Source organism: Triticum aestivum, chromosome 2D (genome assembly GCF_018294505.1).
Source record: "Triticum aestivum cultivar Chinese Spring chromosome 2D, IWGSC CS RefSeq v2.1, whole genome shotgun sequence".
Classification (NCBI taxonomy): Eukaryota; Viridiplantae; Streptophyta; class Magnoliopsida; order Poales; family Poaceae; genus Triticum; species Triticum aestivum.
In genome coordinates, this window is record NC_057799.1 from 620,000,969 (window position 1) to 620,025,984 (window position 25,016).

General features: G+C 46.3%; 3 protein-coding genes across 5 annotated transcripts; 2 read left to right on the top strand and 1 right to left on the bottom strand.

Annotated features, from left to right (window-relative positions):
• Positions 1 to 6,363: 6,363 nt before the first annotated feature.
• Positions 6,364 to 13,326, bottom strand: LOC123055016 (rust resistance kinase Lr10-like). 3 transcript variants are annotated; one of them, XM_044478913.1, is made up of 4 exons: positions 10,482 to 13,326; positions 8,000 to 10,200; positions 7,742 to 7,917; positions 6,364 to 7,651 (listed from the first exon to the last, which is right to left on the bottom strand). In XM_044478913.1, the coding sequence occupies exons 2-4, from the start codon at positions 8,701 to 8,703 to the stop codon at positions 6,561 to 6,563; spliced, it is 1,971 nt and encodes a 656-aa protein (XP_044334848.1). In that variant the 5' UTR covers positions 8,704 to 10,200; positions 10,482 to 13,326; the 3' UTR covers positions 6,364 to 6,560. The 3 variants fall into 3 exon arrangements, with proteins under 3 accessions (XP_044334848.1, XP_044334849.1, XP_044334850.1); XM_044478914.1 differs by having other exon boundaries at positions 8,000 to 9,073; positions 9,197 to 13,326; XM_044478915.1 differs by having other exon boundaries at positions 8,000 to 9,073; positions 9,188 to 13,326.
• Positions 9,229 to 12,745, top strand: LOC123055019 (rust resistance kinase Lr10-like). Its single transcript, XM_044478917.1, has 3 exons — positions 9,229 to 10,063; positions 11,476 to 11,499; positions 11,673 to 12,745. The coding sequence occupies exons 1-3, from the start codon at positions 9,229 to 9,231 to the stop codon at positions 12,743 to 12,745; spliced, it is 1,932 nt and encodes a 643-aa protein (XP_044334852.1).
• Positions 13,327 to 15,543: 2,217 nt separating the features above from the next.
• Positions 15,544 to 24,095, top strand: LOC123055018 (3-oxoacyl-[acyl-carrier-protein] reductase FabG). The gene is made up of 3 exons (XM_044478916.1): positions 15,544 to 15,954; positions 23,317 to 23,546; positions 23,666 to 24,095. Exons 1-3 carry the CDS (start codon positions 15,624 to 15,626, stop codon positions 23,942 to 23,944), a joined length of 840 nt encoding a protein of 279 aa, XP_044334851.1. The 5' UTR covers positions 15,544 to 15,623; the 3' UTR covers positions 23,945 to 24,095.
• The last annotated feature ends 921 nt before the right edge of the window (positions 24,096 to 25,016 follow it).

Sequence of the window (25,016 nt, forward strand, 5' to 3'; positions counted from 1 at the left end):
ATTGCCCAGAAGTTCTCAAGGTATATTTGCTCCCTAGTGACTTGTTAACGGCTTAGTTTTGCATTTTCTGCTTGTTAATCAAAATATTAAAGTGACTCTTTAGCAATAAATGTATATGAACTTGTATATGAATTAATGGACATCCTGCTCACTAAGTTCTTCAAATATTTGACAGTAATGTCACCAGTCTTGACAATTAGTCTTGGGGTATGGTTTCCAATGCTAGATCTACGTACAATTGCTACGTAATTAATCTTACGTGCTGATGTGGTCCAAATTAGTTGGGCCAAGATTAGCGGCTAGGCCACCCCCACAGTTAAATGGGAGCTCTTCGTTGGCGCCTTATGCGCCAGTAGACGAAATGGCAGAAGTGGGAATCAATCTCTGGTCTCCCAGGAGAAACCAGGCGCCGCTAGCCACTCCGCTAGGTCCCGTCCACGATAAGTAATAGCGGCGCGCCCTACTTAGGGATTCAATCAGGTTTTCTTTCTTTCCTTTTGTTTTTTCATTTTCTTTTGTTTCTTTACTTCTCTGTGTTTCCATTCTTCTTTAATTTTTGCATTTTGTTTCTTCCTTTTCATCTTCTTTTGTTCATGTCGTTTCTTTTTTTGGTTTTCTTTGTTCTTTTGGTTATTATTCTACATCTTTTGTATATGTCAACAACATTTTTCTAATACACATCTAACATTTTTAAAATATAAATTATAATTTTTTGTAATACATGATTAACATTCTTTCTACACATATTTTAACATTTTCAAACACTTGATTTTTTTTTCAAATACAAGATTAACTATTCTGGAATACATGTTCAAAAAAAATTATATACAATTGAAACATTTTTTAAAATGCTTGATTAACAGTTTTCAAATAAAAATATTAAAATTTGTTAAATACATAGTCAACAATTTTTCTATACACGTTTAACATTTTCCAAAAGATTGATATACATTTTTCAAACACTTGTGTAACAATTGTTTTAAACCCTTAATTAACATATATATATATATATATATATATATATATATATATATATATATATATATATATCTATATATTTCGAAACAAATGTTGAACAAGTATTTAAAAATTATTAATCATATATATATATATATCATTATTTTTTAAATACATGGTTCACATTTTTTCTATACACATTTAACATTACCCAAATGCTTGATTAATAATTTTTAAATACTTGTTCAACATTTGTTTCGAAATGCTCGATTAACAATTTTATATACATGATAAAAAATTCATCATTTTTCTAATAAGTGATCAACATTTTTTGTATGCAGGTTCAACACTGTCCGAATGCTTGTTCAATATTTTTCAAATACTTTTTCAACAATTTTAATACTTGTTCCACATTTTCAAATACTTGTTCAACATTTTTCAAATAATCATTCAATATTTTAATACTTATTAAGAAAAATTGAAATGCTTGTTCAACATTTTTTACATACATGTTCAACATTTTTTAAATACTTATTTCAATATTTTTGTATACATTTTCAACATTTTTTCTATGCATTTTTAACTTTTTTAAAACAATATGTAAACTATATTTTTTAATATATATGTTTATAATTTTTGGAAGTGTAAACAAAAGTAAAAAAGTAAACGAAACAAAAAAATGTGAAAGAAAAACAGAAAAAAACGAGGATGTGCCCTCCAGCGCACCTGGGCTGGTCCATCTAGAGCTGCCATGACGCAAGGGTTTCCCGAGATCTCGCTTAAAGCGAGACATAGAGGCCCCAAAACCAGCGCCCGCGCGCCTGGCTACGTAAGCCAGCCCATGAATGAGCCGACGAGCTCGCGCACGGCGCGCGCTCTCCCGGCTTTCCTTGCTCGATCGTGTTTCATTTACTGAAAAGAAAAAAAAAATGCTCGATCATTTCGTATAACTGGAAGTGGTAGACCAGTCAACCATAGACCATTGTCTTTTCAGATTTGTTTTAGAAATTTCAGAAAAGAGAATTAAAAAATAGAATGCTCACAGGTTCTAAAAAAGTTCACTTATTTTCAAAAAAAGTTCATCAAACTTTTGTAAAAAACACGAATTTCAAAAAATTTCATCAAGTTTTAAAAAAGTTCATAGATTTTGAAAAAAATCGGAGTTTGCAAAAAGTTCATCTACTTTCAAGAAAAAAGTTCATGAATTTGATAAAAAAGTTCATCAATTTTGAAAAAAGTTCATGAATTTCTTTGGGAAAAAGTAGGTTCATGAATTTGAAAAAAGGGACAAAAAAAGAAAGATGAAAGAAGAAGAAGAAGAAAAGGCAAAAGAAACCACTATGTAAGCACACGAGGTTAGTTGGTCGGCTGGTTATGGTGTGTGCGCCCTGTACCAAATGGCCTATATTCGGCGCTTAAGGCGCCGAACAGGATTTGCCCGGTTGAATTCAGGGGGAGGAGAGAATTTAGGAAGGTTACGTAAGTTGGTTACGAGTAGGTGTACCTAGGTGTAGCATTTTCGATGGTTTCCTTATTTCTCTATACACTGCTTGATGAGGGCAACAACTACTGGAATGGATATTTAGGGAATCAATGAAGACCAATTACTTGGAAATAGAACCACATACATGCAAACCAAGATTGTGTACGGCAGAGGCAGGATTGCTGAAATCGTAATACGAGGGGCAGTGGCTATAGAAAAAATTCAAAAAAAAATATTGTTCATCTGCTTAGTATTGTTAAGATGAATTACCCTGTCCCATCAAGATGGGGATTTATGTGCCTAGACCCTAGGAAGAATGCTTTGCTTCAGTAATATTTACCCTGCAGAACCTTATGACGTGGCAGCGGCGGCCTGGCCGGTGGTACGGTGGCCTCTCTTCTCCCGGGACTGGACCGGCAGCGCGCGGGGCTGGACGCGAGCGCTGCATGCTGTGGCGGCGGCTTGGTCCTAGGGTCTGTGCCTAGGCAGGCCGGATCTGGGCCCAGGGCAGATCGAGGTTCATTCCTCGGGTAGGTGAGGTTGGTCTTGGCCTGGGTTGCGTCTGTGTACGGTGTCGTCATGGATGCGGTGCATGGTGGTGGTGGTGGTGGTCCTGACTATGCTCCTCGTCTTGTACCTCGATGCCGATGACCACGGATTTGGCGTCGTGTAAGCTCCTGGGTTAGGCCTAGGGGGTTGGCGGCGGTCGTCGGCAGTCCTCGGGTCGTGTCCCCCCGGTCAACTGAGACTGGATGTGGATACAGGCGTTGACGCCTCTTACTGTGAAGGTGTTGACCCAGATCTAGGGACTGATGCCAGGCTAGGAGTGGAAGGAGTGCCTTCTACTCTTCCTGCCGGGGTTAGTGCGTCGTGAGGTGGATGGGTGGCGAGGTCTTGGGACAGGGACGCCGGGGCGGTGGCCCGGGATGGTGGCTTTCCGGCAGGCTCCATGGCGGCAGTGGTGGCTACGCCTCTTGGTCGTCTGGATGGCGAGAGGTGTAGCAGTGCGTAGCTCGGGCAGCTCTCTGCTCTTTGCAATGGCGTTGCCCAGATCCGGATCTGGAGGCCGATTCTCGTGGCGACTGATCTGGGGACCTCATGGTGACACGGGTGAGTTGCCGAGCGAAAGCTCCGCGCCCTGGCATCGACGGCGACGAAATGTGCGGGTGTCATTATCTTCTTGAAGACGTCGTCGTGGTTCTTCTCTTCGTGGCAAGTCTCCGGGTGAAAACCCTGGCCTTTGGGCCCGACAGCGACGGTGCTTGCGTTCCCCTCCCGAGGGCATTGTCGTGGAGGCTAGGTTTCTTAGGTCTCGTCGTCTGTAATCTGGTCGTCCTATGCTTAGGTGTTCGGCCACGTAATAGTGTGATTATGTTGGTATGTCATTTCGGGGTCTGCTGTGTCAGAGGGCTACTTCATCATATTGTATGGTTCCACCGTGTAACTTGTGGTTGTTGCTTTACTTATAAAGCAGGGCGAAAGCCTGTTTCGAGTAGTACCTTCTCTCCTTCACCAAGTTATGTATCCCTGATAAGGTTCTGTTCTTACCATGAAGCAATCTGAGTGCTTTTTGTGAAAAAAAATTGGCTGGACCAAGTTCTCGTTTACCAAGATTTTGGCTCTTGTGTTTGTGGTACTGTGATTTGAATGTTCTGCATTGTAGTTCAGGCTCTGCTGACGCTTTTTGGTTGTAAAGCTGCACTTTCGTTTGACTATATGATGGTTGTTTCTTCCTGGTCGGAGTAGCTTGTTATTCAGAAAAAATAGGGATAATTAGATTTATGCCCCTAGTTGTGTCCTACTCGTCTGTTTTACCCCTAATTCCCAAAAGTCATCGGTTCTGTCCAAGTCACTTTACTTCTCTTATGCTTTTGCCCTTTGACCGTTTGACCGTCAGTTTGAAAACTTCATAACTAATTCATACTAAATCAGAAAAATGCAAATAAGATACCAAAATGTTCGGAAAAACATCACATATATGTGAGTGTCATTTGCATTCATGAAAAAAGTGTTGGAAAGTGCCCATCCGAGTTTTAGCTCTTATGCTACCACCATGAATAGTAAAATCTATACAAGTTCAAAAAATTCAAAAAAAAAATTTGGTGGCAAAGAATAACAAATATTTTAAGTGCCTGCCAAGTTTCATCAGGGAATAACATTCGTGGGTGCCGCGGCAAAAAAAACAATCAGCACTCCAAAATAGATTTTTTTTTTGCCACGACTTCCACGAATGTCGTTCCCTGATGAAACTTGGCAAGCACTTAGAACATTTGTCGTTCTTTGCCACCATATTTTTTTTGAATTTTTTTAGATTTTACTATTCATGGTGGTATCAAAAGAGCTAAAACTCGGATGGACACTTTCCAACATTTTTTTCATGAAAGCAAATGACACTCACAAATAGGTGATGTTTTTTCGAACATTTTGGTATCTTATTTGCATTTTTCTGGTTTAGTATGAATTAGTTATGAAGTTTTCAAACTGACGGTCAAACGGTCAAAGGGCAAAAGCATAAGAGGAGCAAAGTGACTTGGACAGAACCGGTGACTTTTGGGAATTAGGGGTAAAACAAACGAGTGGGACACAACTAGGGGCATAAATCTAATTATCCCTAAAAAATAACCACAGTATGATTGTAATCAAATTGTTTTTTTTTAGAAAAACAGGGAGGTGATCCCCCGTTCCATTAGCTTGGAATGAAACCATGAGTATCTCAAACAAGGTTCAAAAATCTAAAAGTAAAGGCAAGCTGAAAGCTGCCACACAGATAGTTCAAGCAGTTAAAAGAAAGAAATAGCACACAGCAGGCGCCAAAAGATGAAAATGGCTGGTAAAGACCAAAATTTAGCTGTGAAGAGGAGGGCTTCACAGGCGACCAGCAAGTCTCCAGGACCGATGTTGATTTGTTGGGAACTGTGAGAATAATCCCTCACTCTCACCAATTGCAAAGAAAGAATCATCCAGTTTTTGATTGTCCTTAGAATATTCCCTATCACCTGGTTCACAGACATCCAAATGGTGTTATTAAAGATCACGGAATTTCTGAATTTCCAAATACACCACAAAGTTGTTGCACATGCTGTATTTAAAGCTGAATTCTACTTACTAGAGATCCAAAATCTAGCGACTGAAAGGTAATCAGTACCGGTGATATACTAAAGTCTTCACTGATTACCAACCAAATAACTAGAGACAACACACTCAAACATCAAATGGTTTATCATTTCATCTTGAGAGCAGAAAACACAAACTAAAAGTTTGATTATGTGTCTCTTCTTGAGGTCATCTCTGATCATGAGCTTATTATGAGCAAGTAGCCAGAGAAAGGTACGAGTTTTAGGAGCAACATTCAACATTCGAAAGAGTTTTAGGAGCAACATTTAAGCTCCAAACAGGAGGTATGTAAACAGGTTGCACTCCTCTAAAACTGATGAAATAGCTATTACAGCTTTGGCTTCTCTCATAACACCACCAAACAGGAACTTGTTCTCACAAAATGTGCAGGCTTTGAGAACTCAACAGCGACGAATCAGGATCAATGCATGAAAGCTCACTGATCCATTATGCGTTTGCAAATGTCGCTCGTGTAGAGCCGTATCAATAAGCGTCGGCAGATCCTCAGGCCCATGGATTTCACACACCAAAAAAACTAGGTAATGTACAATCAGATTTCAACTTTCAAGCAGGTCACTGACAAACAGCCTTACTTCTGATCTAAATATCCCATGGAGAGTGTAAGTTGTTTTGTATTCATAATGTGCCATGAAGAAAGATAATGTGGTCGACATCATCAGATTTATTTTCATTTGGCATCATCAGGCCCTCGCCAACAGCTCACTGTATACTGCATACATTTTTTTCTTTGATATTCTCTGCTGTACCTTTTTCTTCAGATTTTTTTTTCATAACATCTCACAACTTTTCTGGCAAAGGATACCATCCTCCTAAGGTTGGAGGTCAAATGAAACTTTACACTCGATATGATTGAATTTTGGATAACATTCAAAAGAAACACGGTAGATAATTCACATTCTTTTACTCCCAAGACAACCATTACCGTAACTTTTCACAAGTTCATCGCCTCTAGTAATAATACACGACACTGAACATAGACAAAATTTCACTCATCCTCCTCTGAAATGGCAGTCAGCCCAGAGCAGAAATCATAAGACTCCGCTACAGGGGTCTGCCCATCGTCACAGAAGAATGGCCTCGAAGGCAACTGCAGGCCATCCATGCCGCCTTCAAGCATCCCTATGACTTCGCTCATCGCCGGCCGATCGTGAGGCTGAATCTGGATGCAGCAAAGCCCAACAACACAAAGCTTCCTCTCCAACTCATGCATCTCAGCACGCATCTCACCCAGTTCCTGTTTGCTTAGCCGGTCATACACCCACGACGGGTAGAATGTCTGGCTTGAGTTCGCCGCGCCCGGGTCGGCATTCCTTCGTCCTCCGGCCATCTCCAGCAGCAGCATCCCGAAGCTGTAAACGTCAGACTTGGTCGATATGATGCCGAAGCTCCGGGATATCATTTCAGGAGCTATGTACCCAATGGTTCCCCGTAGGGCGCTCAACGGCACAAAACTGTTGTCCCTTGGGTACAGCTTGGCAAGGCCGAAATCGGCAACCTTTGGGACGAAATTGCTGTCAAGAAGGATGTTGTGCGGCTTGATGTCAAAGTGCAGAATCTGCATGTCACATCCTTGATGCAGGTAGTTGATCCCCCTGGCAATGCCCAAGGCGATTTCATTAATCTTGTCCCAGGAGAAACTCCTCTTAGCCGAGAAGATGTACTTGTCCAGAGAACCATGGGGCATATACTCGTAGACTAGCGCCCTCCTCATTTCCTCCGAGCAGAACCCGACGAGATGCACCACATTGACGTGGTGGATCCTCCCGATGGTGGAGACCTCGCTGATGAAATCTTCCCCATCGCAGCTGGATTTACCATCTAGCATCTTGATGGCCACATGGACATCGCCTGGGAGCAGAACACCCTTGTACACCGAGCCGTAGCCTCCCTGGCCCAGCTTGTCTCTGAAATGGCTTGTTACTGCAACAATATCTGTGTAGGCATACCTTGTCGGGCCGATCATTTGCTGCATCCGTAGGAACTTCTCGACCGCATCAATTGTGATCCTCGTTTTCCAGTATTTGTGGGCTAGGAAGAACAATACCACCAGGGGAGCAACCACGAACCTGCATAGTACTGCACATATAGAGCAATTTTACATGAGATCGCCAAGAAATTACACTTGTAGCTTGTATATGTAAGAGTCCTCCATATGTATCGACGTACCAGCAATCAACTTCAATATCGACATAGAGTATAGTACTGCAACCTGTAGTGTGCCGAGATGTTCATTGGAAGAAACTGTTGTTCTAAATGCGCAATACAATACTTCAAAATCGAGTGCCAAAATGATCACAGCCGAACGCGCGACGAGATAAACCACTGAATACCCAGGGCCTAGGCTGCAGACATTGGAGAAAATGTGGAAAAGTAAGGAATGTATGTATTTTCCAAAACAGAAGCAGCGTATAGATATAAACTCACACAAAGCGATCCTTTATGCACCCCTTGAAGCCCTCCAAAGTCCTTTGATATCTGAAAGGAAACCTAACGGCAAATCCTCTCCTCATGGATTCTACCAGAATTTCATGACTTGCATTATTGTATCGCATGCTCCGACCACCCAAAGCAGCCATGGCCAAGTACCCGCAAGAAGGCTCAAGGTCCCCAACAGAAATATAGTCAATCAACACATAGACAAAAGAATACCTCGTGTTCAGGCAAGTGACCGGTATGTAGTCACTATTGTTCGTGACCACCCGCGAACAATTCACAAAGCTAGCCCACGTAACGAAAAAAGGGTCAAATATGATGGAGCCGTCGGACTGCTGGAGGCCATGTAGATAAGGGCGTTGATCCCAGCGAGGAAGAGGGCAGCTGCTGCTCATGTCCAAGTTGGCGTCCACGACCCAGAAGGAAGAATACTTGTAGTCAATCTCAGTGACAAAGTACGTCCCTGTGTTGATCTGAATTGTAGCATTACTATCGGTGCAAGTCAGCTCGTATGATGGAGAACCGCACCACCGTGGATCTCCTTGCTGGCGGAAAGGGTACTGGACATCTTGGAGATGTCCGCAAGAGAAAGGAGCGCAGGCGTACCTGCTATTATGAGTAATATCATGTCGCCCCTGAACATCCACGGCAAGAACTGCGACCATGAAGTGCACCAGAAACCACCATGGAGGCATCGACGATAGTCAACTGTTAATCTCTTGTTCTGGCTTTGTTGCGTGCTTTTTTCTCATGTTTAATGGACTGCAAGGAAACAAGGGTGAAAACAAACACGACATATACAAGGGATGATGGAATAAAAAAACTGTAGAATGACCCGGTCAGAGATGGTTAACGTCCACATCACTGCTGCCATATGTCATCATAAAGAGGATGTTGCCATATGTATATGATCCTTGTTAACTCCTCCTGGTTAGTATAATCAGGCAGGGATGCTGGTATATGCTTCTGTGACTTGGCAAGGGGGTTGATACATGTCAGTGTCAGGTCTTGGATTCTACTGTAGTGATGCAGTCTACAAAGCTTGATCTACAACGATGCAGTCACCTGCTACAAAACAACATACAGGAGGTTTGTACCGATCCACGGACGGAGGAAGTTCTTACTCAGGCAAGCACAACTTAGACTACTGACTTTCTTATGTCTTTGTAATTACAATACCTGGCTTACCTTCATCCATCTCGTACTGCAGAAGCAGAAAGATGAGTATATTCCTTGTCACAGCCCTGGTGGTCTGCCTTGTCAGCCCTGGAGCCGACATGGCCACATCTTCGGCAGCTTGGGATGACCAAGATTTCTTCAGAAACTGTCCGCCGTCCCGGTGCAGCAAAGATGGACCCGAGATCCGGTTCCCACTCCGGCTTGATTCTAGCAATACATCATCATCCTGCGGTGCAACATGTGCGAAGCTAGCATGCTCAGGCCAATCCACTATCATGCTTCACCCACTTCTTGGCCCATGCAATGTCAACGCCATAAATTACACCGGTGCCCTCCTCAACATCACCCCGCTTACCTCTGCGTGCACAGTGATTCAGAATCTCATATCGACAAGTTCACCACCGACTGACACTGGCCACCACTGTACTCCACATTATAGCAGAACTGGAAGGCTTGTAGGCTGCTCAAGGGAGTTCAAGCCAAGCGGGATTACTCAGTATCCCGTCTATGACGACAGAGGCAGTTACTATGCTTCTGCCTCAGCTGCCGATACTATTGCCGGCCCAATCTCCTGCCTTAGCAACAAAACCCACTTCTCGTATTTGGTGGCAACTTATGCATTCATGTATGATCTTCCATTAGACTGCAAGGTCATATCAGATGCCGCCCTCCCAATATTTGGCACAGGATATTATGGCTCAGCATCCAAGCATGGTGTTGAAGGAGCCCTCCATTTTTATGACATAGCAGCTGACTGGAGTGAACAGGAGCCGTCATCCATTCCCTCTGAGTGCCAAAAATGTGAGAAGGACGGGCAACGCTGCGCATTCAGCTCGCAAAAGAATGAAACATTCTGCTTGTCTCAACCTCATAAAGGTATCATTAATTTCTACTGTACGATATTTCCAGGAGTTTTTTGTCAAATTATTTTGCATAAACAGTATGACAAACCATTTGGGTAGGTAGCTTGAGTAAAAACATTATAAGCTCATGTAAATTCTCATCTGAATCTTCTGAAATTAGGAAACAAAAATGGGTCACATATTTGTAAACATTGGAGAAAAACTTGGGTGGTCCAAAATTAAATTAAGCAAAAACTAAGCAGCTCCATTGTTAAGTAGTCCATGATAATTATGGCAATGATTAGGGTTTATTTCATCAATTTGCGAATGGCCATCTCTTATATATGACAGTATACTACTATAATTTTTTAGCATTTTCATGATAAATATGCAGATAGACAAAAACACATCTGAGATAAACACAAGCAATCTCTCAGTTGTAATATACTTACTTCAGAATTCCTATAGCATATTCAAAGAACTTCAAGTTTCTATGGTCGCCATTGGACGCAAGCCAACATGTTACATCCATTTTTGTTTCTAGTTTCCCTCCTTTCCCCCTGTACAAACTTGCCAAGATAAATCGGGTTGCAACAATTTAGGCTAAACTCGGTCCAGAATACATGTTAGCTCATACTAGTAATATTAGTAACGCTGCAAATATGCATTGGTATCAGCATTGTTCTCAGGGAGTGGAGTGACAAGCCAACAATTTGATATGACAAATAGCGTCGACTCATGTCAGAAAACTCAAAACATGTTATAGTTAGGCAGCTCAAATCCACCACCATGCATTCACTTCCAGGCATTATTGTGCTACCATATTTATGCTGGGATATGAAGTACTAGAGCCTGATGCCGCATCAGCTGTACTAATACTGATATAATGTGGTATTGTGCAAAAAGAATAGATTTGCATGGTGAAGAATATAAAATGGAATAAATATCAGAAAGAACAGAGTAAGAACAAGAACCACCTGATGTTGAGAAATATAAGAAGCGAAAGCAAGAAATGAATAAATGCATGATATGCCTGCAGAAAGTTTACCTGGGAGGCTGTGTGTCCCCAACGTGACATCTGGCAGTAGCAGTGCAAGGTATATACAAGCAGGAAATTTCTACAATAGGAGGGTGTTTTGACGGGTGACGAGGCCAAGATATGTGAGACTGTGACTGTAAGGTGAGATATAACCCTTAATCCAATCAAGCCACTGAGCAGGACCCACCCTTATGATTCTTGATTGACCCTAAAGACTCCTCTGTTACCACTTACCAGAGTTGGTAATGGAAGCTTTCTTCTGATCTTTCTCACCCAATCCTGCCCCACCCTCACTGGCCATACATCAATGTTGGATCTAATATTTCTTTCCTCAGCTTAATTAGTTAATTTTCCTATTATGTACTAAATAAACAATCAAATTTTAATCTCCTCTTTGGTATTTGCAGGTTCACGTGTCAAAATCATTGCAGGTACAGCTCCAATCCAAACATTACTTTTATTAAAAAAGATGAAAATAAAGTATATATCTGCTGCTTATAAATTAATTATCTAGCTATTCCCACTAATATTCTCTCATCCCCATTACAATCGTTAAAGCAATAACTTCCAACCCTAATGAACATGCTGATTTCCATGTATTCAGCTACATCATCTTCGGCGGCATTTGTTGTTCTTCTGTTGATGGTAGCCACTGCTCTTTATCTTTCGCTAAAGACAAGATACAATGAAGAGATACATTTGAAAGTTGAAATGTTCCTCAAGACATATGGCACATCAAAACCCACAAGGTACACTTTCTCCGAAATTAAGAAGATAACGAGACGATTCAAGGATAAATTAGGACAAGGTGGATTTGGAAGTGTGTACAGAGGTGAGCTACCAAATGGAGTTCCTGTGGCGATCAAGATGCTAGAGAACTCTAACGGAGAGGGGCAGGAATTCATCAATGAAGTTGCAACTATCGGGAGAATCCACCATACAAACATTGTCCGCCTCCTTGGCTTTTGCTCTGAAGGGACAAGAAGGACTCTTATATATGAATTCATGCCTAAAGATTCATTGGAGAAATATATATTCTCGGGTAATTCTATTGTTTCCCGAGAACTCCTGGCACCAGATAAAATGTTAGATATTGCTTTAGGCATTGCTAAAGGAATGGAATACTTACACCAAGGATGCAATCAGCGCATCCTACACTTGGACATCAAGCCTCACAATATCTTAGTGGACTACAGCTTCAATCCGAAGATCTCAGACTTCGGCCTCGCAAAGTTGTGTCCAAGGGAGCAAAGCATCATTACCTTGACTGCAACAAGAGGCACTATGGGCTACATCGCACCAGAACTATACTCTACAAATTTTGGAGGGATATCCTACAAGTCAGATGTTTACAGTTTTGGCATGCTGGTATTAGAAATGGTGAGTGGGAGGAGGAACTCAGACCCAAGTATCGGGATTCAGAACCAGGTATACCTCCCGGAGTGGATCTATGAGAAAGTAGTGACGGGAGAGGAACTGGTGCTTACTCTGGAAATGACACCAGAAGAGCAAGAAAAGGCGAGACAGCTGGCTATTGTGGCATTTTGGTGTATTCAGTGGAACCCAAGAAACCGGCCATCAATGACAAAGGTGATAAACATGTTATTGGGAAGTTTGCAGGATCTAGAGATGCCGCCTAAGCCCTTTGTCCCATCTGACAATCGCCGCGCGCCATAACAAAGCATGAAGATCGTAGCACCACAGCGGACTAGTCCTACGCGTTTGAGGGATACAGTATTACATGGCACTAGTGCAGTTCGTCGCAGTAGTATATGCAGAACTAGAAAGTTTGGTTGCGTATTAGTCAACTATGTCAGGTTCTTTTCCTGATGTAGCTTATGAGCCACTATGATGTAACAACTATGAAGTAGAAACATTTTAAATTGGATTCGATTTGCAATGAAATAGTTGAAGAATGAGGAACCTGGCATTCATTGCTGTCAATTATCTTCTGCACTATTTTTTGATTCTGTAGTGCACTAGGCATCCCCAGTTCCCCATCCCGAATGCAAAGCACGCAAGCTTAAGAAAAAAAACGAAAGGTGAGGCTGTATATCTAAGCAAGTCCAGCTTGCGCTGAGGAGCTGAGCTAGCCAATGGGAGAGAGCATGGTGGTGACCGGCGGCGGCGCTGCTGCCGTCGTTGCAATTAACCACCAGCACCGCAGCCAATGGTAACGCGCCCCGCACCCAGGGAAGAAAGGAAGACAGAGGGGGAAGAAAGCTAAGATAAGATACCACGCGAACGCCTCGCCGCACCTGCCGGGGGGGGGGGGGGGGGGGGGGGGGGGGGGGGGTGCATTGAGGCGCCGCCGCGGCTGGCTGGACACGCCGCCACCGCCGGTGGCATGGATTTTGTTTTTTTCTTGAGACAGCCGGGGCCATGGATAAGGATGTCAATCGAACAGGCTCAACTACGCGGCCCATATAAGTAGTAGCACAAAACGTTCATGGCCCAGATCGACCAGCAGGGCCTGTCCACTTCCTAGTGCATGCACTCAATGCCTTCAGATGGCAGTGATTTTGATATAAAAAAAGGTGATCCCTATTTCATCGAAATCATTAATTAAGATTACCCCTTGCAACTACAAAAAAACACCCCTCGTAAAGGCCACTCCCATCTTCTCAGACGCTCACAAGTGGCGCACTTATCGCAACCGAGGAGTTTTTACTTTATTTTTCATAAATTTGTTTATTCAGAATATTTTATCTCTTGAACCGTGCGTCCAAATCTCGAACTGATTTCCCCGTTGTATTTCTCATATTCAAGATCTTCGAAACTAGATTCCATGTAAATAGATTTCAACAAACTTTTTCATGGAAAAAACCAGAAAAACTTGTAACTGGAAAAAATAAAAAAATACGCAAAAAAATGTAAAAAAAAAAAGAAAACCAAAAAGACCGGAAGCCAAAAAAAGAATGATTAGAAAATGGAAGAAAAAAACAGAGCTGGAAGCAGGGTTTGTTTTGCACTTCTTTTTCCTTTGCAAGAAACACATTTGTGCTTCTCGTGGAAGTAAATATGTGCCTCCACGAGAAGCAAAGTAAATATGTGCTTCTTTTCACTTTCTGAAAAGCACAACTGTGCTTCTTGCTGAAACAAATCACTGTTTCCTGTGGAAGCACAGTTTTTTTTTAAGAAGCACAGCTCACAGAAGCAAGTTTGTGCCTCCACGAGAATCAAATATGTGCTTTTTCACGCAAATGAAATCATGATTTTTTTTCTTCAACCCTAGGGAAAAAACGAAAAGCCAGAAAACCTAGGAAAAGCCCATCTAAAACCCAAAAACGCATATGAAAAAAAATCCAGAGAGAGCATGTGGCAGATGCTGGACGCATCACTTGGCATGCCTTATGGGCACCCAAAGTGAACCCTGGAGGTCCCCCGCAAGGGGTAACCTCGAGTTAGTTGCTCGCGCGTAGGTCGCTTCGCATACCCTCCCGCACGCCTATATTGGCCGGCCCATTTTGCTTTTTTCTCCCCACCGGTTTTGCGAAGATTTTAGAACCTTCACTGACTAGTTTTTTCTTGTTTCCTTTGTTTTTCCTTCTGGTTTTTCTTTCTTGCTCTTTTATTTTCTTACTTTTTATTTTTCTTTTTTCCTTATTCAAATCCAGAAACTTACTTTAAACTTGTGAACGTTTTCAAATTTGTGAAGTTTTTACAAACCCGCTAATGTTTTTTCAAATTCTATTACTTTTTGAAAATCATGCAAAAAATCCAAATTTGCGATCATTTTGGAAATTACTTAACAATTTTGGCAATATGTGAATATTTTTAAAATACGGGAACAATTTCAAATTGTGGACCTTTTTTGAAATTTGAGACGATATTTATAAATTTGTTAACATTTCTGAACTCGCAAATAATTTTTGAGATCGTGCACTATATTTCAATTCATGAACAATTTGTTGTATTTCGTGAACATTTTTCAAAATCACAAACAGTTTTTGAATCCATGAAAATGGCAAGAATTGCGACGCCCACGATTGGCCATGTAGCTGAAGGAAAATTGCCATGCTACACCAACAACTTAATTTGCCATCTTGAAAAAAGTGTTCACTCAGATTGCCGACCAGAGCGAATTGTGTATTGCGGTCAACTCGTAGTTCCCTAGGAGGTGTGTGCATGAAGGTGAACACTTGGAGATTCGTGCAGGGGATCCAATGACGTAGAGGACGTTCACTGCGCTTGCAAGTCGTGAAATTTCTGACGTCATTACAGTAGTATTTGGGTTAAAAAGGGATCGGAGCAATTTTCGGACTCGCCGTCCACATCCCAGCGAGCCCAGTTGGAGCCGAGTCAGCCGAGCATGTGTTCAACATGCGCATGCAGGAGGATTCGGAAGGAGCCCTTCACGGTGAAGAGAAAAATGATTGATTAATTTTGTAAGCATTGCAAGACGACGCCATCCACACGTCCACATGCATGATCTGTCCGTGAGCAGACTGGTGACCGTGACCGTTGGCCTAACCGCGTAACGAAACCAAGACGACCGGCCGGCAGTGCGCGCGCGGTACCAAGCAGAAGCAGCAACCCGGACGGCAATCGATCGATGGCGTCGTCACGGCCGGAGACGGCGGGGGGAGCGCCGTGGAGCAAGCTGCAGGGGCAGGTGGTGCTGGTGACGGGCGCCTCCTCCGGCCTCGGCCGTGAGTTCTGCCTCGACCTGGCGCGCGCGGGCTGCCGGGTCGTCGGCGCGGCGCGCCGCGCCGACCGTCTCCGCTCCCTCTGCGACGAGATCAACGCGGCCGCCCAAGTCCCCCTGGCGGTGGCCGTCGGGCTGGACGTCGCTGCAGGCGAGTCGTCCGTCGAGGCGGCGGTGCGGACGGCGTGGGACGCCTTCGGCCGTGTCGACGTCTTGATTAACAACGCCGGAGTCCGAGGTACTCTAACTCATTTTTTGCATGCTCCAGTGATCAGTACTACTACTACTTCCCTAAATTTGCAGCTGAAAACAGCTTGGGCGCCATTCTGTTCTGCCGTTGGGTTGATGCTTCTTTGCCTCCATATTTGTATAATTATCCACAGACCTACCGATCCATAGTCAGATTTTTACGCCGTCAAAATAAACATGTTCTAAGAAATAGCTGGTATACCTCTATACTCCGCTATACTTCTGCTCGTAGGTTCCTTCTCAAGACAGTGGAACTCATGTAAGTAGCACGTGATATGTGTGGTAAGCAATCTAAATTATTTATTTAAGAACTCATGTAAGTACAAAGGGATGAGAAGATTTCAATCAAGCGGCTATCAGGGTCGAGTGAGAAATAGCTTTTTCTAAGGGCATTTCTAACTAATTCTCAATAAATAGTGGAGTATCCGGTGGAGTAAATCTTTAGTGTAGTAAATTTACTCCACTAAGTTTTGGCCGGTCCTAGCCGATCCTTATATATAACGGATTAAAACTTGCTTTTGGCTCATGCATTTCGTAGAACACCTGCTATGCGCCCCCACGGCGATGGTGACCAAGTCGACACGACTAGTGAGCAAGCCGGACACGCCTGAAGTCGCTGGTCTTCTCATCGGCGATGTCCTATGGGTCAGGGCGTTCGACAGGAGGTCACCAGCAGCGTCAAGGACCTCGCCGCGCCGCTGCCCAAGGCCGTGTAGTGTCAAGGACCGCCAGCCCTATCCAGACCCCCAAAATAGAGCCAGGGCTTTGCCTCCTCCTCCTCCAAGAAAGAAAGTTAGGGTTCGTGCCTCTCACCGGCGCCGGCGCAGGTCCGCCTCGTCTCCGGTGGCCCTAGGGCCATGGAGGCGCGGTGGATCCTGGCAAGGGCCTGCGGGAGGGCTCCGTTTTTAGTTGTTTTTTTCAATCTTGTTAGGGTTTGTGTCCTACTCAGGAAGGCGAGACGGCGGCGGCTCCCTGAAGATGGAATAAAGGTCTCCCCGCCTAGTCCCCGTTCCGGCGGTGCGTCTAGCATCGTTGGTGGGCGTGTGGAGGTGTGTCTCCGGCAGATCTATCTTTGGTGGCTTTGCTCGGATCTCGTCGTTGTTCGTCCACGTTCGTGTGTCTTCGGTTTGGATCCTTCCGATCTACGTTATTTTTCATCGGCGGCGGTTGCTGTTCTGGGGTGCTGGTCCTATGGGGCCTTAGCACGACGACTTCCCGACTGTCTACTACAACAAGTTGTGCCCGGCTCCCGCGATGGAGGGGCGATGATGGCGGCGCGCCTTCAGCTCGCTTCGGTGCTTGTAGTCGTCGCTAGGTGGTCTACGGATCTGGATGTAATTTTTATTTCTGGTGTCCGTTGTACTGCCATGATTGAAGATGAATAGATTGGAAGTTTTTTCGAAAAAAAAAGACCGCCAGCCCTGCTCGAACCTGTGGACTGACACGCAATTGAGCAGAGGCTAGCTGCCATGAAACTAAAACCAGAAACCACCAACGAGCACACGCACAGGAGTCGGTCGATGCCGCCTCGCTCTTCTCGGTGGCGACCTGATCCTTCCGTCCGCTGTCGCCTTTCCTGTCGAGCCTGACAAATCGAAGCCGTGCGGAGGTGAACATCGGGATGCGCAGCAGCCGCGTCATAGGGGAAGGTGGCGAGGGCGGCATGGCGGCGTCCACAGCCACCTCGTCTCCACCGTCATTGTTGACGAGGCAGTTGGAGAGAGCAGAGGATGGGCAGAGATGAGCACAACCATCTCAGCCTGAGGGTCATGCTGAACTTTGGCACTTTGAGCATAGTCAGACCAAAGGTTGATATTGCAGATAGAACACTTCCGACAAGCACTCTTCTGCCTTCCAAATTCAGCAGCTTCCCCTTCCATTCGGCCAAACATGTATTGACTCTGTCGATGATGAACTGGAAGTGCACCATTCTCAGTCTTGATGTCTTCACCGGTAGACCCAGGTAGGTCACGGGGAAGTTGATGAGGTTGCCCCCAAAACCCCATAGCACTTCCGGCAATGGCAAATCTTCACATCTGATTGCGGCTACGGATGATTTTTCTTGGTTCAGCTTGAGGCCAGTGGCATCCCCAAAGCATGTCAGAAAATCCATCAACATGTCTACCTCCTGCCTAGATGGATTGGCAAGGATTAATGCGCCATCCGCGTATAAACTGACATGCATGGCCAAGCAACGGTGCCAGAACCCCCTGCTCAGATGCCGCAGCCAGCAAACGATGCAACGGGTCAATGGCGAGGATGAATAATAGAGGGGACAACTGGTCCCCCTGCCGTAGACCTTGGCAGTGCCAGATTTGATCTCCCGGATCCCCATTGAGCAAAACAGAGGAGGAGTCCGTTGACAGCAACATTGAGATCCAGTCACGCCATCTCAAACTGAAACCTAAATTTTGCAGCAACTCCAACAGGCGCTCCTAGGAGACGGAATCAAACGCCTTGGTGATGTCCAACTTAAACAACAAATCCGATTTTCTCTCCTGGTGGAGTGCCCTCATCCAACCCTGCACATATTGGAAGCTGTGATGTATACATTTTCCTTTCTGAAATGCAGTCTGCGCTAGCGAGATCAGGTCTTTGAGGGCAGTAGCCAGCCGCATCGGCAGAATCTTTGTGATCAGTTTAACAATCGAGTGAATCAGGCTGATTGGTTTAAAGTGGTTCATTTCTGTTGCACCATTCTTCTTTGGCAGTAAAGCGATGAACGCGGTGTTTAAATTGGCCAGATTCGATCCCGCCAGATCATAGAATTTCTGGAAGACTACCATGATGTCAATCTTGATTGTGTTACAGCAGGTTCTGAAAAACCTCCCCGTGAAGCCGTCCGGGCCAGGTGCCTTTTCTGTTGGGGAGGCTCCGATGGCAGCTCAAACTTTCAACTGACCGAACGGGAGATCGATGCCCTACAGGTTGACTATCGGAAGTTGGATTTACTACCAGTTGAGAGTGCAATTCCACTGTCATTTCTGACCCAGAGCCTCTGCAAAGTGATCGTGCACCACTTTGGCCTGCTCCTGATGGTTAGTAATTTCTGAATTTCCCACTTTGATCAAGTGAATGCAGTTTTTCCTCCTTCGTGATCTAATTCTTGCATTAAATTATGTTGAACTAGCACCGCCTTCATGAAGACAAGTTATTCTTCATGCCTGGCGTTTCTGAGCCCTCTTGATTGCTGCCAGCCCGAGCACTTTCATCTTCAGTAGTTTTTCGAGTCTGCTTTCTTTGTCAGTCAGCCTTCTTGACTCCCGCGCTACGTCCAGCCTGAGGATCACCTCGTTTGCGATGTGGAATTGCAGCCTTGCTCCCCTAAAAAGAGATTTACTCTAGATCTTGAGATTAGCGGCCACTCTTTGCATCTTCCTCTCCACTCTGATGAATGGGCAATCATGCTGAACTGGTCTTTCCCATGCTCGCTGAATAGTCTCCTGAAAGTGTGGGAACCGCAACTAAATTTTTTCGAAATGGAACCGGGCCTGTCTGATCGGTGGCTCTCCATTTGCCAACAGCATAGGGCAATGATCCGAGAAGGAGGTTGACGCTGCCATGAGCATGAAACTAGGGTGCATGTCCTCCCATGCATTGCTGCAGAACACTTTGACGATGTTGCACAAAGTGGGTTCCTCCCTCTCACTACTTCAGGTAAATCTCCTGTTCTTACATTTGATTTCTCTAACCCCGGCTAGGTCTATTGCTTTGTGAAAACGGCCCATCATCCTTATTTTAGGATTAGCATTCTTTTTGTCCCTAGCCTGGCAAATCATGTTGATGCCGCCGTTCAACATCCATGGTTTAGAGGGGGGCTGCAACTGCCTCCAGCTCCGACAAAAAAAATTGACTTTTGATCATCGTCAGACTACTGATGATCTGTACTTGAACCATGATAGAGAAACTAGCTATGGCATGAGAAACTATGTTCACCAACTGTTTGTCCCTCAAAATTGCCGCTCCGCCCCTTCTCCCCATTGCCGGAAGTACCACGCATCCCTGAAGTGATGCACCACCGATGTCAGAGACCATTTCTGTTGTCAAAGTCTCTACTTTTGTCTCTTGCAGGTTCAAAATTGCTATCCTATTCGCGTGCGCAACCTCACTAATCGCCGATCATTGTGTCGGGGAGTTCAATCCTCTAACGTTCCATGACATGATTATGTAGTTTGTACCACACATGGAGGCATAGATTTCTCTTCGTCGACTAACATTACTATTGAAGAAGTTAACAACACATGGTACATCCTGCCATGGGGCCACGACGGCCACCAATAGACCCAAACTCCTAACGTCGTGTAGCTACAATCCATACTCTCCGGTCACTACAGATCAAGATTAAACCTGGCTCAGGCTGGTTTAAGAACAGCCTCCGATGAAGACTACCTAAGAAGACTAACATGATCAGACTGCTTCATCTCCATCCCCGCCCGCCATGCCGGCCGCGATCTTCAGAGCCCTGCAATCCAGGCATGTGAGTTCTACGATTGCAGCGATGTCCTTGGCTGTCAGCGACTCCACCAATCGCTTCAGCAGGTCGGCGAGCACCTTGGGGGTCATCTTGCCCTTGCGGCAAAACCTCCCAAGCTCCTGGATGAGGCACAGTGCGGCCCGCCAAGCCACGGGCACGTCGCATCCTGCCGCTCCTTGATGAGCATTGCGGCGTGTTGGCGCGGAGGACGCCCGTGTTGGCGTGGTGCAGAAGAACGCTTGCGTGCTGGCGGTGCAACAATGATGGCTTGGGTGACAGGGTTGAAGAGTTGTAGCTATCTCCCGTCTTGGTTGATGCATCCCTGCTCCCCTCCCGTCCTAAGCTGGTCCACCCTCTGCGTGATCGCAGTGAGATGGAACCCCGCCAAAGCGGGCACCGAAGAGCTGATGCAGGAGTGGACGATGGGAGAGGCGAGGTTGGTGATGCATGGCAGAATGTCATCGTCGTGCAGCTCAACCATCGCCACGATGCGGGTCTTGGTGCGCGGTGGAGATGGTTCCCCATCCTCAAACGCAAGTGGAGTGGAGAGCGCCTTGATCATAGTGTTCTCCATCTCCAACTACATGATGACTGTGTGCGGAGGGGGGAGAGAGCGTGCGGCCGGCAAGAAAGGAGAATAATTCAGCAACTGGGTCCGGCTTGGGGAGGGCTTGGTGTGGCGCATCTTATGACAGTCGGGGTAGCGGCGGAGTGGCATGCAGAGCTGGGGCAGCATTCGCTGACTTCCCCCTGGACCTGCCCCTGACCTGGCCGGCATGGTGATGCCCCAGCCGGGGTTCTGCTGCGTCTTCTTTGCATGGCTTCGACGACGTCCATTGACTTACCCTTGGCGTGGTAGGAGTTGCTCAGGAACGCTGCTAGCCACCCTGGCCGTCATCGTCGTGGTCGTGTCTGTTGTCGGTGCGGGGGGCTCCCCACTAGTGGACCTGAGCGTCGTCCACCAGCCTGGCCATCCTCCACCAACCGGACGCTGGGCTCGATCTGAGGGAAGGGGCGGTCGTCGTCTTCGTCCGAGGGAGGATCCCAATCTGCCCCGAGTGCAACGAGCGTGGCGAGAGCGGGTCCAGTCCTCCACTTTGTCCATGTGTATCAGCAGGTCATAGCGGCGAACTTTTGGTGGGGCGGCACACGGTGATCCGGCGGAGAAAAGTCGATGATCTCGTTGAGGCGACTAGCTCCACACTTGAGCACCCACAGTGCCCGCTTGGTCGGGATGTGGGCGACATCCCACACCCAGAGCTAGCAGGCAAAAGTCTTGGTGTGGCCCTCTCGAGTGTCTCGCTGTCCAGGCGGTCGACGTGGCCGAAGTCGCCGAGCGCCTCGTCCGCGCCCTCCATGGACCATAACTGCATCAACAGGTCCCCCACCATGACGCGGACATGGAGAGGGAACTTCATGATTGCTGCATGGTCGTCTTCGTGCCAGGCGCGGATGAAGAACTTGGCGCCATCCACCTTGAAGATGTTGCACCTCACCGCGTTGTCGCGGTGCGCCGGCAGGTCGAAGTGGACGAGGAAAGCCTCAGGGTGGTGGGTGGTGACGCGCAGCTAGTACGGAGGCGTGCTGAGCTGCTCTTCAGTGGCCTTGCTCACCGCCATGGGATTGGTGGTGTGGACCCTGTGGACAGCCCTGAGGGTGATCTCGTGCTGGCGCAGGATGAACTCCTCATGCTCCAGCGCCGGTGAGGCCACCACCACCTTGTTGCTGCCCCGTGGCTGCCGCGATGGGTCACAATGAAAGAAGCGGTCCATGGCACACGAAGTGCACAGCAGGGGCAGCATCGACGGCGTCGGGAAGTGCAGTCGCTCGCGCACTGGAGCCCTAGGCGGCACTGGTTGCAGCCTTGGACGAGAAGTCTCTCCTGGACCCTTGTCCCTTGGGTTCTGCGGACACTCCCGGCCAAAGTAGCCGAGCTGCTCGCAGATGATGCAGTGTAGTTGACCTCTGTAGTCTTTGTGCCTATGCAGCTTGCTGAGGCACCTGATGCATTTGCCCCATAACCTTCTTAAGAAGGTGTCGCGGCCGGCCGTGGCATTAAACGCGCGATGGGTGCGAGCGCTGCCCCTGCGACCAGAGCTGATCGAGCGATGAGCTGTCTCGTGCACGCCCTCCCTTCCGGGAAGTGACTTCTGTCCATCCCTCATCGCTGCCCGAAGAGCAATTGTTGACCGCCGGAGCCGGAGCAACCACGATGGATTTAAGGCGTCCATGCCCAAAGAGGGGCGCACGCCCAGATCCGCCGTATTCCGCTGCTGCCCTATGAGGGGTGAGTGGCTCCGCTGCAGGATTTGCGGCATCAAGGCCGGATCTGACCCCGCAAGCGTAGTGGTCGACAATGAAGGCGAGGCAGGGGCGGGCGACGGACCGTTGGACATCGAGGGACCGCAGGGTCGAGGGAGACACCGCATGGGCCCACACGCTGTCGGTCAACCGAGGAGCGGCTCGAGGGGCGCGGTGGGTCGGTGGCCATAACTGTCGGATCTGTGGCCGCTGCGGTCGGAGCGGCCAGCACGGCGGGGGAGGGGGAGCGGGGCTAACCTAGGAAGCGTGTCGCCGATGTACCAGAATTGTGAGAATCAGAATATGCATAACATAAATAGTTGCACAGGAATACGTCTTGATCGAAGGAGCATCTTTCCCATGTGATAGTTCACTCCGCAAGTGCCAAATGCTCCAGTGTAACATGATGATCATATCCTGCACCTCACTAGCTTGTTGGTCCAGCAAATTCAATAGCCAATCATCTCATGCATGTGCATGTAACTTACATACCCACTCCGAGGGAGTAAGTGTCTATGTCATCAAGCTCCGGGTGAAGGAAAAAGAAGTCATTAAGGTGTGCTTTGTGTAATTCAGGAGGTGTGCATTTGGCGTTGGATTGCTCGGAGGACGAGTGGGATAAACTCATGAAGACCAACCTTAGGGGAGTATGGCTCGTGGCCAAGCATGTGTGCAGACGCATGCGTGACGCCAAGCTGAAGGGCTCAGTAATAAACATTTCGTCCACTTCCGGTCTTGATGGTGGGATGACACATGGCTCCGTGGCTTACTCGGCGTCCAAGTCTGCCGTGCACTCCGTCACAAAGGTACAGTATATTGTAGCTTGAGTAGTGAAATACGTAATGCGTAAGTATTTTATTTCACGAAGAACGTAATGTGTAGGTTTCATCTCATAATATACATGATGTGATACGATTGTTTGCAGGTAATGGCATTGGAATTAGGAGCACATGGCATTCGGGTGAACACGATTGCGCCCGGAATCTTCAAGTCGGAGATAACTGCTCCCTTACTGCAAAAGAGATGGGTGAACGATGTCTTTTCAAAGATCCTGCCACTCAAGACAATCGGCACTCCTGACCCAGCGTTGACGTCGCTGGTTCGTTTCCTGATCCATGAAACATCATCATATATAAGTGGTAACATCTTTGTTGTAGATTCAGGCCTCATCCTACCTGGTGTCCCTATATTCTCATCTCTGTAATTTGATTGCTAGCTCGACCTTTTCTCTACAGTCGATTTGTGGTATTCCATCAATTATTGTCCTTTCTTTGCTACCATTCGCTAGTCCGACATATGTATCAATGTTCATGTATCTGAGCTCATCGTTGCTTAAAATAAAGTTGCTGTTTTCAGTTGTGTGTATGCCATTGCCGTCACTCATCGTTGCCATGCATCTTTCAGCGCAGAGTTAGGTGTCAAATGTTCCATTTTTTCCAGATTCATTTTGTGATAGCTTACCCTGCACGATCGTGTGGTTGGTGACTGTAACTTTCACTTCCCAGGATGCCGCGACCAGATTGAAATTCATGCCATGTTTCAATCACGATGGGGCGTGGCTGGGTGTATTCTACTCTTTCGGCATTTTGACTCGGTGGCAAAATCTGCCAGTAACAAAGAAAAATACAGGGCATAAAATGGGACAATGGGCAAAGCCAGGCAGCGCAACCCATGCTCGACCGAAATACTTAGAGGTAAAGGCATCTCCAAAGCGGATCCTCAGACCTCCCGCAAGCGTCTACACGGTGTTGAAATTATGAACAATTTATCATATGATTTTCTTAACAGAAATAGTAGATAAAACATGACTATTATATGATTCACGGTGTTGTGTCCATGCTTGTGTGTGTTGGCGGAAGCCAACATGGCTGTCCATGGCCATGCATGCTTGTACGCGTTTGAGCTTATAGTGAAGCACTTCGCGGAAGCTAGCTAGCTAACGGCGGAGTATGTATTTTGGAAGGGCAGAAGCTAGCTAATGCCTAGTTGATTTGGTGAAAGGCTTAATGCTAGCATTTGCTACATAGCCAACCTCTGTGACTTAAGCTAACCTGTGATTTAGTTAACATTCTAACATTGGTCAACTATTTGGCGGAAAGCGTGCTAGGCGACCGCTGCTATTTGGCGGCGGAAGGTTGGTGTTGTTAAAGTTAACACACATTCGAGGTATAAGATTGGATGGATGTCTTCCATACCCGTCGCATAAATACAACGGCTCAGCGTTGGAGATGTCCTAAACCCCATCACCATGGCTCATTCAACTACGAAATATGACA